Consider the following 14,777-nt stretch of genomic DNA (forward strand, 5'->3'; position numbering starts at 1 on the left):
CATGGAAGGAGACATTTCAAATTCCTTAAATTTCCGTCTCAAATGATTTTTTCCAAAGCAGATCAATAGTATATCATGTGATATGTGCATTTTGGAGCAGAATCAGATCTAATTGTATGTACAAATATGATTACATTTTTCAGGAACAATTTGCGAAAGATTCCACACAAACAGGATCTTACATAACTGATCATCTGTCTCCCTTAATACCTATACATTGTAATATCATGACATTAGTGTCAAAGAATTAAACAAAAAAAAATAATTCTTTTGGAAAAAATGTGTAAACAGCATATTGAACGCTTATTATTGTCTGAGTCACAACTTATTTCAATTTCTGACTAACCAAACTGACCTTTCATGAAAAGGTATGTTTATTTTGATCTTTGACATTAATACAGTAATGTGTTTACATATTATGGGAACCAATGCCCACAATAACATTGTACATCAAAGGCACAGAGTAACATATACCGGGACAAAAAACACTGGTTTCTGTCCATCAAGACATGATAATTAATGATATTATAGTTTCATATTTTCATGGCTGTGAACCCTGTTAGTGTGATATTTGTCAATTTTCTGTCAGAGCATTAGGAATGATTGTGAAAGCTGATTTATCACGCCGAGAGTTATAGTGATCAGTGTTCTGTGAAGACAGCAAACAGTGCTTGTCGTTTTTCTGGGAACGAATTCCAGAATTATGGTGTGTCGTCAAGTTACACCTGACAAATGAAGAGAGATGAATTCTAACCTTTGGGATGGATAAGGACCTGGAAAATTCAATTAAATGGATATGTCTGAACTTTGCGCAAACTGATTGATCAGCGGGTCAGTTCCATCCAAATTCCTTGTCCTCTTCCGTGATGATTTAATGGAAAATGGAATACAAATGGGAAATCGCGTCCCAAGAGGGGTAATCATCTGGGATATGATAGAGAGAACAAAGTGATTAAAATCTGTTACCTGAGCAGGTGGGAACAAAATGTCCGGTGCCATTCCGACATAGTTCTGACATAAACTCAGGATCTATGAGAGGGAATTGGTGTGTCACGTCTGGAATCTTCATCTTCTTTCTTCTTTACAAAGCGGCACGTTTAAAAAAATGGCACGATTTTTCTTCACGATAGTCAATAAAGTCTTGCGACTTAGCAGATGTAAAAAGTTACTTGAGTCAAGACACACTGATTGGGTTTGACAGAAGCAGAAAAACTGTTCATCACAATATGGCAGTGATCAGGAAAAATAAATGTTTCTGTATTTGGCAGTATTTGGCAGTGACAAAGCTTGTATGGGTTCAGGTTTAAACCTGTTGGCAGGTCGAAGCTGTCAAATTCTTTGGCAGAATTTCTACTTTGAAGGATAATTCTCGAAAAAAACCACAATTTTCATCAGTTATGGTAAAAAGTCTCGAACAGGTTCCATCAAAGCATCGGTACTCTGGGAGGTAATCTTCTTGCAGTTTGTAAACAGAGAAGACAGAATAGTGATGTTGACAAAACAATGATACAACGTAGAGGTAAAATGTTGCATTCAATGAGATGTGATCTTCATTACAATACAAGGTAGCAATTGAAGACAGCAGCAACTTGACGGCAGTGTTCAACGCAAGCGAAAAAAGTTCAGGAGAAAAAAATTACACGGCAGTGTAAAGCTGGTACTGGTTGGTAACGGCAGTGGTTCATCTGGCAGTGTTATCGCTTCTCTTCAGCACAAACTGTCTCTATCACATCTTGCTCATATTTCCGAAGACAAATCAGAGAAAGCTAACGTACATCCTTCGATACTACTTGTAAGCTTCTAACTGCCTTTTTCATTCACTAAACCACAATACCCATACACCTGAGTGGTCAGACCCCCTAGGTGAGTCAAAATCCTCAGAAAGCCTGAGATGTGATTTCACATGCTGATGAAGCTACTTCCAAACCCATTGCCTTTTCATTAGCCAAACCTATAGTTAATTGTCTTGTGAAAGAGCTCCTTTGTTTATCAGTCTAAAAACCGCATAGGCACTGCCTTCCAATTCAGACATGCTGCACTGAGGTGTTCTGAGGACTAACTCAATGCAAAATATCCAATACTCAAGATTTGATTTACAGTGCCTCTACTTCAGTGAATGTTGGACAACAAAATACTCCTGCCATAACAATTAACATAAAGTATGCATAACAAGTAAAACTTTTTGTCTCTTTCTGCATCAACTACTGTATCACATTTCACTTTCAACAGAGTCTTCTGTTTTATTCTAAATTTGTTTTTCATCGACCCTGGGCTCTGGAATTCCGGGAATACATGTCACAACATGGCCAGTATAGAATGCAACACAAAGGAATACTGGCCTAGATATCCAAATAATATCAAAATTCTGTTGATGAAATCGAAGATGTTTGGATGATTTGGCCGTTGTTGGCATGTTTAAACGCATCACCTGCATGTATTTAACCCTTTAAATGTATTGTTTGATTACTTTCCATTGTTTGCCAGTCTTGGAGTTTATGTTAATTAAGGCATGGGAGTTAAACGCCACTAAAACTTAAAATCTATCCTTTAATGCATTGCTGATCGCACACGTCAGCCTTCAAGCACATCTCGGCACACTCTCACTATGTTGACTTCCGGACCACGTCAAACAATTGCGCGTACGAACCACCTTCCTTAAACACTGCTGGATCCTAACAAAACACTGACAGTGTGCCATAAATCGACGTTGTACAGACACAATTTTCTGGGAGAAATAACTAAAAAGGTCAATCAATCTACTTCACAGAATGATGGAAGCCAACATTCAGTTAAGAAAAACATTCTGCAGATCCAAAGATGAAGCAAAAACAAAATTATGACAATGTACAGTCGCTTGTCCGGAAATCTCAACTGAAAATGGTATGCAATGGCTGTACACAGAACCACTTCATCTGTGCAGTAATGACGTGTCTCTCCAAGGATTACAAAAAAACAGTGGGTTATTATCATGGAGATTTCCTAACCTTACACAAGCAGCAATGGCAATTTTTTTTGTGTGAAAATGCTTTGTTGGTGTGGCAAGTATGCATGCATTTATGAAATGGAATTTTGACATGTTTTTGTGCATATTCATATTAACATTAACGCATTAAAGTAATTCAACATTATTATTTACAAAATGTAAACAATGGCTACACCCATTAAAATACAATGAAATACAATGTTGTGTAAGTTTACAAACTGAATAAATATCAAGTTACCAGTAATCCGGGTTATGTAAGCAAATAATATTATTATCTGTCATTCAGGATTGAAAGAAAGATTATTCAGAAAGCTTTGGACCCTGTTGGCTGCAGGCAAGTTTTAATTACAAATGAGCTGACAGTTGAAAGGTAGATACATTTCTACATACACTCTACATAACAAAGCAACAAGCATCACAGTGTCACTGATCGCTTCTTTGCATGAAACACCAGGTTGTTTAGCACCTTAGTTTAGATCATCTCTGGGAGCTTCTTGTACCAATTTATTCTAAGTGAAAACTTATGAAAGGAAAAAGTCAAGAAAAAGTCTATCTATTGTGGCAAATAGAGTCAATTAAACAATATCAGGCAACTTATTTTATTATATTGTTGTACATCTGAATAATCATCATCAGGCTCAACTTTATTGAAAAGTTTGGTTGCATACATGCTGATATAAGTTATTGGTGTTTTTAATGGAACCATATGCAGTCACGGCCCACAAAGGCAACCCTGGGCAGCAAATTATCAGTAGTTATGTCTTTCTGTCACTCCAGCACCCAACAACAATGAAGTCCCTTCACTGCCAAATCAAATCATCTTCTGAAAATGGTGTTTTCTTTGCTAGCTATCAGATTTAGCACAGATCTGGCATTATATTTCACAGTAAATTTAAACAAATTGATGGGAAACATAACAATGTTAGCAATTATTTTTCAAATCACGAAAGTTAAAGCATATGGTCCCTGGTATAAACACACGAAAACAATTTTGTAGATCCTGACAACAAAACAAAATTTATCTTTCTAATGCATTTCTCGTGCAATTTGTAAATAGTAAGGAAAGGTGGACGATAAATTATATGAATTAATCAAGATAAAACACATAACATCTTGCAATATACAATATTCAGGCACCTACAGAGTACATTTATCAAATGAAATAACTTTAAAGTGACAAAAATTCAGATCTGTCATTTTTGATTTGGCATTTTCCTTCTCATTCAGTGTCCGAATAATGATAAAACCACAGCAATAGAAATAATTTGGATAAAACACTTCATTTGAATGTTGTAATTTTCTTCATGAAAGCAAGAAACTGTGCATTAACATAATCATTCAATGGCTTGTGAAATACAATCATCAATATTTTTAATAAAATACAGTATTTTTAACCACCTGTTGATTAACAGTGCTGTACATGTTTGGGTTTATAGAGCAGATGTCAAATCAAAGATTTAGGGAAAAGTATGCTTCAGGGTTAAAATATTGTACTTTCAGCACCAAACTATTATTTATATTTGATTCCTTGTTATACTTTTCATGTCAATTTATTTTTTATGTCTTCTTGAGATCTGATGTTTACTTTTCTCATCTTGTTGTTTATTAAAACCTCACTGAGAACCGTTTTTTGTATTCATTATGTTTTTTTTTTTGGTTTTTTTATATCTTGGCATGATTTTTGATACCAAAAGATATAACTAAAATTACCCCTCCTCCTCTCTTCCTTCCCCTCTTTCTCCCTCTCTCCCTCCTTCCTTCCCCTCTTTCTCCCTCTCCCCCTCCTCCCTTTCCCTCTTTCTCCCTCTCTCCCTCCTTCCTTCCCCTCTTTCTCCCTCTCTCCCTCCTTCCTTCCCCTTTCTCCCTCTCTCCCTCCTTCCTTCCCCTCTTTCTCCCTCTCTCCCTCCTTCCTTCCCCTCTTTCTCCCTCTCTCCCTCCTTCCTTCCCCTCTTTCTCCCTCTCTCCCTTCCCCTCTTTCTCCTCTCTCCCTCTCTCCCTTCCCCTCTTTCTCCCTCTCTCCCCCTTCCTTCCCCTTTCTCCCCCTCGCCTCCTTCCTTCCCCTCTTTCTCCCTCTCTCCCTCCTCCTTCCCCTCTTTCTCCCTCTCTCCCTCTCTTCCTTCCCCTCTTTCTCCTCTCTCCCTCTTTCCTCCCCTCTTTCTCCCTCCTTCAATCCCCCTTCCTTCCCCTCTTTCTCCCTCTTTCCTTCCCCTCTTTCTCCCTCTCTCCCTCCTTGTGTTTCTGTCAGCAAGCCATCATTTAGTTAAAATATAAAATTCACATAACCTATCAAATCAGTTCTGTTCCTTTCCTAGCAACAATTACATATGTCTGCCATGGTGATGACAGATTACACCTTGCAAGACGCACAGACATATCTGATTTTGCTAAGGTTAAATGAATGCAGCCTCATAGAGTGTTTTCGAGACTATTCTGTCCTTTTGGGTTTAATAAAGAGCTCTCAAAATTGAAACCTGCTGAATGCTTCAAGTATCAAACAAAATTAATCTTCCATGAGTGGAAAATATATAATTTATGCATATTTCAATGCTGAGTAAAACCACCCCTCCCAATGAGTAACATACGTTGCAAGTTGAACACACATTCAATACTCAGTCTGCAAAATGGTGTTGTAACAGATAAGCTACATTTCCAAGTGACCTTGTCTTGTTTTGTCTAGCTTTGTGTTTTGTTACCAAAGTGTATTGTGTGACATGGACAAGTGACGCTAGACAAGTGACGCGAAACGAAAGTGTCCACTGAAAGTTTTTTTCACATCAAGAATTCAGCCAAAGTTCAGTGTGAAAGTCAATGGCAGAAGTATTCCTGCTGCTCTAAACTATGTAAACTGTGTTTTGACCCATTTTCAAAATTTTTTCAGGAAAAAGTGGAAAAAATTATGTGACTTTAATAAAACAACACCAATACACTGAGAAATCCGCTTTTAAAACATGATTTCATTTTGCCCTCGGGAAAGATAGAAAAAGTAAAACAACGAGAATAATCCGAGGTAGGAAAAGTCACTGAGCAATTATAAATTTCTTCTGTTTGCTTTGCCATTGTAAGCACACTATGCATTGTAGTGAGATCCGTACACTTGATGACATAACAGAGAGACAAAATCAGCATTTCAAATGTTGATTTGCATACCTGAAGTCAATCAAGTGATAACGAAAGCCACAGTGAAAAATTCACGGCATTTGAGGATAGTCTAAACAACATTCCTTAATTCCAATCACCGTTAAAAATTGATTTTCATATCATCCTTGGCTACGTTTACACAAAGTCACAAACAACACCACCTGTTTCTGTTTTCACTAAAGATTTGCTATTATAATAAAACTTTTGTTGACATATCGTTTTCACAAAGTTGGTAAGTTATCTTTGAAATTCAAAGTTTAACACAAGAATGTCCATCAACCTTTGCTGTTTTTCAGATAAATACTTAAATCATTTGATGATTTTGCAAATACTCAATCAAGGATTGATATTCACTTGACTTAACACTCGAAAATTGTAAATTAAATCAAAGCAAATATGGTAGAACTGAGTGAGACTTCAGTACTATCTAGAAGGCAACGCCGTGTGCGACACAGTAAGCCAGAGTTGTGAATTTGAATAATTTGACGATTTAATCAAGTCACATGGGATTGTAAAATAATGGTTACTTTGAAAAGGCAAAAGTCGTATGTGCTTATAGGTTAACACCCTCTATAATTTATTCCTGCCATTGTTGGAATTAATGGCCTATAAAAACAAAAGCTGGTAGAGTGTGGCAAGGTTGGTCAATAGAGGGCAGCCTCATCTCAGTAACACGGTCTGCACCCTGGCAGTCTTCATTAAGTCAACAGGTTATTGAAGCAGGCAAATAAGTCAGCCTTGTTGTAAAAGATGTGCTGCAGAAAATTTCATGTATAATTAAGTTTGCTAGATGGGTAGCACAAAAGAGTCACCCCTGATAACTCAGTAATTATCACAAAAACCTGAGCAAATATATCTTACGAGGAAAAATGTCATTAACAGGTTCTCTACTCCTGTAAATATTGAATAACCTTCACAAATATTTAAATTTTGAACATCTACAAAGTATAACACTTATGAAGTGTAAAACATGTGAAACCTAATTTCTTTGAGATTCTGCAGTAAATAAAGGTACATAGGGAAATTATAAAAACAAAGGTTACGCAATCCTTTCCATAGAGGGCAGTAGATAGTTGCTATACGCAAGAATGTGAGCACATACAGGCACTCAGGCATGGGTGTACAACATTACAGCTTTGCTAACACTTCCTGACTACAGAATGCTCTTTTGTTACAGTGATGTGGTCTTCTACGTAAACAGGTTTGTAATACAATGTAGGTACAACCAGTCATTAATACCAAGAAAATGTAAGATTGGAGCTGTATATATCATTCCCTTCCTATAGTTAATTGCTTTCATATCATTTTGCATCATGAAATGACAAATTCAAAATTCATAAATCCTGTAAAGAGCACAGATTGACACAGCTGTAGAACACTGGGTCACTAGAAATTGGCACACAAGACTGGAGGTTCCTTTTATGGCGAATCAATACAAACATACACCCTAACATAATGTGGAATTGTATGAGCTCAGCATGGACCCAGTATGTTTCAGTTCCACCCACTGATTAGCAGACATGAAAATGATGAAATTAAAATGTCAATACAGATGCACACAATTGTTACATGTACAACTTATTAGAGACATTTTTTAACACTTTTCATTGTTTTTTGATGGACATGGAGAGAATGACGTCGTACTGTTTCCTGAAACTTGCGTTCTTCCTGTAAATTTCTCTGTAAAAATTTCAATTCTAGTTATTCATCATCTCAGCATGCCTGTAATCCAATCTTAAATGTTGCTACGTAAGTCAGTTTCTCTAGTTTCTCCAGACCACAGAGAGATGTCACAGGTCAAAGTTCATCTGAGTCCATGCAGGTCAACCATCTGAAACCTATTTTCAGAGGTCACTTTTTCGCCTGCTGAAATTTAACCTTCTGGTACCATTACCACATGGTACCAGAATAAATCAGTGTACTCAGCATTCATAGCCTAGTATGATGACGTACATTTAGACATAATCTTATATTTTATTATATTTTCCTTGATGTGACATTTCCTTGCAAATAAAAAACTCTTACTGCAGTGAACTTTACCAGAATATGATTAAAACATTTGTTGGGTTCAAAGACCTTATATTATCCTTCCTTTCTCTACGAGAAAGGCACTTATGTTCACACAACTGCTGTACAAAAACAGTCCAGATTTTTACTATGTCTAATACCTACCTGTACCTATACCATGGTAAAAGATTTAATTGATTTGGTAAACTCTGGGTCTAGGGTTACAGGGTCTAGGAAATCAACTTTGTGTGCATACCACATCCAATATGTTGATCTCTTCTACAATAGTAACACCCAAGTGCATTCATTAATCAAGATGAAATGTGCTCTCTCTGACCAATATGGCAAAGTTCAGACAATGTATAGCATTTGTATTTACTTTATCTAACAGAACAAATCAAGGGTCCCTTGTGAACTGACGGTGACAACCCTGAGATAGCTTCATGAGTCCAATCAGCAAACAAGCAAACATTCATGAAGTACAGAATTATTTATTCAATTTTTTGCATGGTTTGAACAACTGCCTTCTTTAAGATCGATTAAATATTAATCCATAAAGATTCTCAGACTCTGCATCAATTATCTATAAATCATCTTTTTTCAAATCTAGTGTGCATTACTGTTTCATTGAAAAGAAATGTTCATATTTTCCCTTACAAACTCGACACTCATGCATTGAGTAGAGTCAGTAGCATGAGAGATCTCGGTATTATTATTGACCAAAGATTAAATTTTTGTGACCATGTAAATAACATGATTCAAGGTGCTAGAAAAGCTCTCGGTTTTATTATGAGGAATAGCCATTGTATTAACAGTGTGCACGTTTTAAAATTATTGTACTTTACCTTGGTAAGGTCTAAGCTTGAATATGCTTCTGTTATTTGGAACAGTATTAGTAAACACCAGTCTGATAGAATTGAAAGAGTACAGCATAAATTTTTAACATTTCTTCATAAAAGAATTTCTGGTTTTTACAGTGATGACATTGACTCGTTGTGCAATATTTACAATTTACAGTCATTAAAATCAAGGAGGACTATTTTTGATTATATATTTTTATACAAATGCATAAATGCAAAGTTTAATGTTAATGCTTTAGCTTCATTTTTTAGTCTTCATGTACCAAGGTTTTCAACTCGGCGTACTACTTTGTTTCATGTGCCATTTGGTAGTGTTCGTGACTCTCTTTTTAGTAGAATTCCGAGACAATTTAATTTGCTTTTAAACGAATACAATGACATTGATCCTTTTTCTGTAAATTTAAATGGTTTTAAAAATGTTTTAAAACATTGTTTTCTCAGTATTTGTTAAAGTTTGTTCGTCTTGTCTTCTTGCTTTAACTCTGTATCTGTATTTTTACTTACAGTCTTCCATAAATGGCCTCGGCTGTGGAAGTCATTATTAATAAAATAAAATAAAATAAAATAAATAAATATGGAAAGTGTGGTGTCAATAACAGGAACTGATCAATCTGTTTTAATCATCATGACAGTTCACAATATACAATCAGTATGATTTCATAAAATTTGCTAAACATCACATTGATATAACAGTTTGATCTCACAGTTCAACCAAATTAAATTCAGTGAGAAAGATATGTAACACAAGCACCTGCTAGATATTTGTTTTTTAGATTAATAGATACAAACAGACAAGATTTTGTTCTAATCTCTCTAATTAAAATTTAAGCAGCTATTGATCCAGTTGTTTTGCATGCTCCTATCAGAACACTGCAGCATGAGGTCTTTGCATGAACTTCTTGGCAGTAAAAGCATTCTTTGCATTAATTCTATCATATCCATGTGGGTTTGCATGAACAATATTTGAACGGATCATTCTAATAAGGTATCATGTGAAAATATTAGTCTCAGCTTCTAGGGTTTTTTTTTAATCTTTAAACCTGTGTACAGACGATACAAATGGAATCAATTATCCCCAATAACATCATAAATCTGTGCCAAACACACATTTTCTCAAACATTTTTGTTCCTACATTGAAGGAACTTGGATGTTCTGTTTTCCTTCAGAAAGATCTCATCTAAGGTAACTGTATCAACGGGTTAAGAAAGCTGAAGTGCTTTGAGTAGCTTGTAACAAAAATCCACAATGGCACCTTGTCTATTATGGACTTGTTTTAGGTGAATTCTATAAATTAATATACGGCTCAATTTGTTCAGCAAAGACTGAAAAATTAAAACAATAAGTGGGATTGAAGTAAGTTTCTTCAATGGTTGGATCCGGATTTTACCAACAACGATAAAAACAACATATTTGTGTTCAAAAGTTTTCAATTTATCCAAATTATAGTAAATCGAACTTGTAACTTTATTTAAGCTGAATACTGAGAGAAAAGGTTTGCATGCTGCATCTATGTATGAAAGCAGTATCTGAAAAAGCAGATAGGATAGAGAGATTCTGGGTTAATGGTACCAGTTAGACTACTGCAACATAAATCCTGGAAGCAAAAACTGAATTACCTATTAATACTGTCATGATTGTGTTATAGTAATACTATAAGTACTCCACTATTGGTTCATATACTGTAACATTGTGCATACGACAGAATTTTGAAAGTGGCCTATAGAGGGCGCTATCCCATTGACCCTCTTTGAGTTGCACACATGCTCACCACAAGATGCATAGTACTTTGCAGTAACCTTTTATTTCTATTGAGTTCTACAACAACTAAATTTTTACGTGCACAGAAACTATTCTTATTCATTTTGCTGTGATTTGAGAAAAGAAAGCGTTTCACTCAGAATTTTACTTCCTCATATTGACAACTTTCCCTTTCCTACCTACTTCATCAGTCCATGGTACCACTAATTGGAATTTCCAGCAACCCAGCAAAGTTCTAAGAACTGCACCTTTTGAAATCTGTGTGCACCTAGATGTGGTCTATTTATGGGCATAAAAAAGTCGTAAAAGGCAAATCTTTGTTCTAATCAACCTTGGGATCAGGTTTATTCCTCTCTCTGTCACTCTTTAGTGGATTTAATGAGCACGTGGGAAGTTGGCAGAAAAACCCATGGCAAGATTAACAGAAAGCATGGGAAAAAAATAGTGACAATGTCACTGGTCGCTCCCATATAGTTATCAAAACAAGCTAAAATCAAGCCTAAAGATTTTTTTATCACAAATAGAAACAATTCCCCCAATAAAATAAAATTATACAAATTTCACCAGAATTTGATCAAATCTTACTGACGTCACCCGTAAAAACCTCTACACTAAGTTTCAACTCAATCGGACGTGTGGTTTCAGAGTTAAAAAAAATTTTTGATCAAAAATGAAAAAAATAGCCAAAAAATGCAAATATGCAAATTTCACCACGATTTGCCCAGATTTGAGAAAGGTCACTCCTATGCACTTCCATACCAAGTTTCAAATCAATCAGACTTGTGGTTTCAGAGAAGAAGATTTTTTGACCAAAAATGGGAGAAAATTACAAAAAAATTCATGAAAAATAGCAAGTCCAAGATACTGACCCAAGATGTGCACAATCATTTCAGGTCAGCCCAAACTACTTACATTCTAATTTTTCATCTAATCTGCTCTGCTCAGTGGCTATTGAGATTTTCAATAAAATGTAAACTTGTAAACATATATACATATGGCTATGGGAGCTAACAAACGACCCAATGGTCGACAGAGCTCTGCTGTGTTATGAAGAGAGCAACGTTTTGTGACATATGTATTGATGAAGAAGGTTGAGATCTTTGATAGCTCATTTCAGGATGGCCTGACCTAAAATGGCAAAATTAGCTGCAAAAATACAAAATTGATGATTTCATTATAATTATGTATAAAAATGTATACCAAATATCAAAGCTATCACATGAGTAACTTTTGAGAAACAAATATTTTGACCAAAAACGGCAAAAACTGACCCAAAAATACAAAAATTGAAGATTTCATCAAATTTCACTATATCACACTAAGAGAACCCCAGGAACCTGTATACCAAATATCAAAGGCATCAGACAAGTAGTTTTTGAGAAACACATTTTTTGACCAAAATGGCAAAAATTGCACCAAAAATACAAAATTGCAGATTTCATCATATATTCTGTATATCATATTTAGTTTATCTGTAGGAACCTGTATACCAAATATCAAAGCTGTCAGACGAGCGGTTTTGATGAAATAAATTTTTGACCAAAAATGACAAAAAATTCCTTAAAAATACAGATTTGCTTATTTCATCATAATTTGAACAAATCCAAGTTGGGCTATCCCTAGGGACCTGTATACCAAATATCAAAGCTGTCAGACGAGCGGTTTTGATGAAATAAATTTTTGACCAAAAATGACAAAAAATTCCTTAAAAATACAGATTGGCTTGTTTCATTACAATTTGAACAAATCCAAGTTGGGCTATCCCTAGGGACCTGTATACCAAATATCAAAGCTGTCAGACGAGCGGTCTTGATGAAATAAATTTTTGACCAAAAATGACAAAAAAATTCCTTAAAAATACAGATTTGCATATTTCATCACAATTTGAACAAATCAAAGTTGGGCTATCCCTAGGGACCTGTATACCAAATATCAAAGCTGTCAGACAAGCGCTTTTGATGAAATAAATTTTTGACCAAAAATGACAAAAAAATTCCTTAAAAATACAGATTTGCATATTTCATCACAATTTGAACAAATCCAAGTTGGGTTATCCCTAAGGACCTGTATACCAAATATCAAAGCTGTCTGACCAGCGGTTATGAAGAAGGAGATTTTTTACCAAAAACGCCTTTTTTGGCACTAATTTGCATATTTTGGCAATAACAACTTCATTTGAACAAAATCTCATCTACAGCCCATCATCCATGTAACACCAAATATCAAGATGAAATGTGCAGCGGTTTTGGAGTTTTTGATGTTGACGGACAGACATACAGACATACAGATATACAGACATACAGACATACATACATACAGACATTTTCCTAGCCTATAAGAATAGCTTCCATTGCCATATATACATATGGCATGGGAAAAAAATCAACAAATTTTACAAAGGTATTAGAAAGTGAAATTGCATTTCAAAAAAAGAATGAAAAGGATAGAAGAGAACACAATGTAATAAAAACTTGGGATATTTTCAGTCAATCACATGATTGAAACCCTAACAACACATTCCATGATGATAGTGAACATCACATGACAGTTAAACACTCCTGAAGGCACTGTCATGATCGTGTTGTCAGGTTTTGCTGTGTAGGCTGCAAGGAATCAAAGAATTAATGCTACAACTGGGAAACGATCTACCTAATCAGCCAATCTGTGCATTTTCTAAGGTGCAGCACTCATATACTGGACCTGGTAAACCACTCGATGCACTTTAATGTCAATTGGGGACACCTCATATTAACTTTGGCATTTATCTCTAACACTCAGGATAATCTAGAGTAGGATCTCAATTTTGCCGATTTGCATTTGGGACACACATTTCATGTTTTATTTACAACAGACTGCCAACATATTTCATCTGTTAGTGACATCTATAAAACATGTTTACGACTGAACTTGGATGTTAAGTGCTAGATGAAAGTAGGTCAACCATCTAGTGACGCATGCGTATCACTCCTGCAAATGGAGACTTCACTTTCAACCCTAACAGCTTGCCTTTCATTGGTCAGAACTATAATTAAATAGAAGGTGTGAAACCTTATCCTATCATACCTTTTTCCAAGTAAATGGATTCACCCAGACCATTGAAAATGATGGAAATATACTTCATTTTGGAGGTGAAGTACTAGACTCCCTGTTCTCTTCTCAGAAAGTGCATGATAACTCCTCATGTAAGCTTTGTATTCATATTCTTTTTTGATAACTGCCTGAACACTGAGTACGTGCATACAGGCCTGACTGCATAAATTGCAAAAAATGGCGGAAACAATCACCCCTCACCTCTTTGAAGATAAGTATCTCAGCCCTGAAATTGTGTCACTATAACTCTTTCAGTGCAAACTCATAATTGAATCTCATTCTAACTACATCAACATGCATAATTAGCAATGCCAAGCACACGCAATATTTCAAATATAATCTTGTTTGACTGTCAAAAATTGCAATGATACAAATTATTCCACTGTAGTGAGTGACATTTTAACATATAACATCAATATTACTGAATCTACCATAAACTTCTAAAATGTGATCTATTCTAATAGTGTATCTCTATAAAATACATTACATATCTTTAAATTCCTCATAAATTACCACTAAAATCCCTTTGTTCTGTGATACAAATATGCAAAAAATTCATTGAGAGTCAAATCTACATTATTAAAACAGGTATGCAAATTCATAGTTGACCACAAGATCTCTATAGCAACCAAAATATTCAGGCATTCGGCTGGTGCAACAGGTTATTGACTTTTGACATGTACTGTACTAACACTGCTGCCGGCAACAAAGAAGGATTTTTAACTCCTTCAGATCCAACTTCACCATTAAAGCTTATTTGATAATGAAAGGGTTAGTTTGAACTACCAGTAGTATGGTTTTATTGTTTAGAACATGGTTCTTTTGCACTCTGTTTATGGTAAGACACTGACATTTTAACATTCTAGTGACCAAGAGTGAAGAACTCTTGAACTCAAGCAACACCTGCGGACATTACATGGGTAGGTATGCAGAAGGCTGA

General features: G+C 35.4%; 1 protein-coding gene across 11 annotated transcripts in view; it reads right to left on the reverse strand.

Annotated features, from left to right (window-relative positions):
* The window catches only part of LOC139143243 (epidermal growth factor receptor-like), a 108,164-nt gene that overhangs the window by 49,719 nt on the left and 43,668 nt on the right, over nucleotides 1–14,777 (reverse strand). The window contains exon 1 of one of the 11 annotated variants that reach the window (XM_070713389.1): nucleotides 967–1,838. The exons of 9 other annotated variants lie outside the window; for them this stretch is intronic. In XM_070713389.1, the coding sequence (XP_070569490.1) occupies nucleotides 967–1,069 (103 nt within the window). In that variant the 5' untranslated portion in view covers nucleotides 1,070–1,838. Of the gene's footprint in view, nucleotides 1–966; nucleotides 1,839–14,777 lie in introns of those variants that run through there. One more of the 11 variants, XM_070713398.1, reaches the window with a different exon arrangement.

The sequence above is a fragment of the Ptychodera flava genome, chromosome 11, assembly GCF_041260155.1.
Source record: "Ptychodera flava strain L36383 chromosome 11, AS_Pfla_20210202, whole genome shotgun sequence".
Classification (NCBI taxonomy): domain Eukaryota; kingdom Metazoa; phylum Hemichordata; class Enteropneusta; family Ptychoderidae; genus Ptychodera; species Ptychodera flava.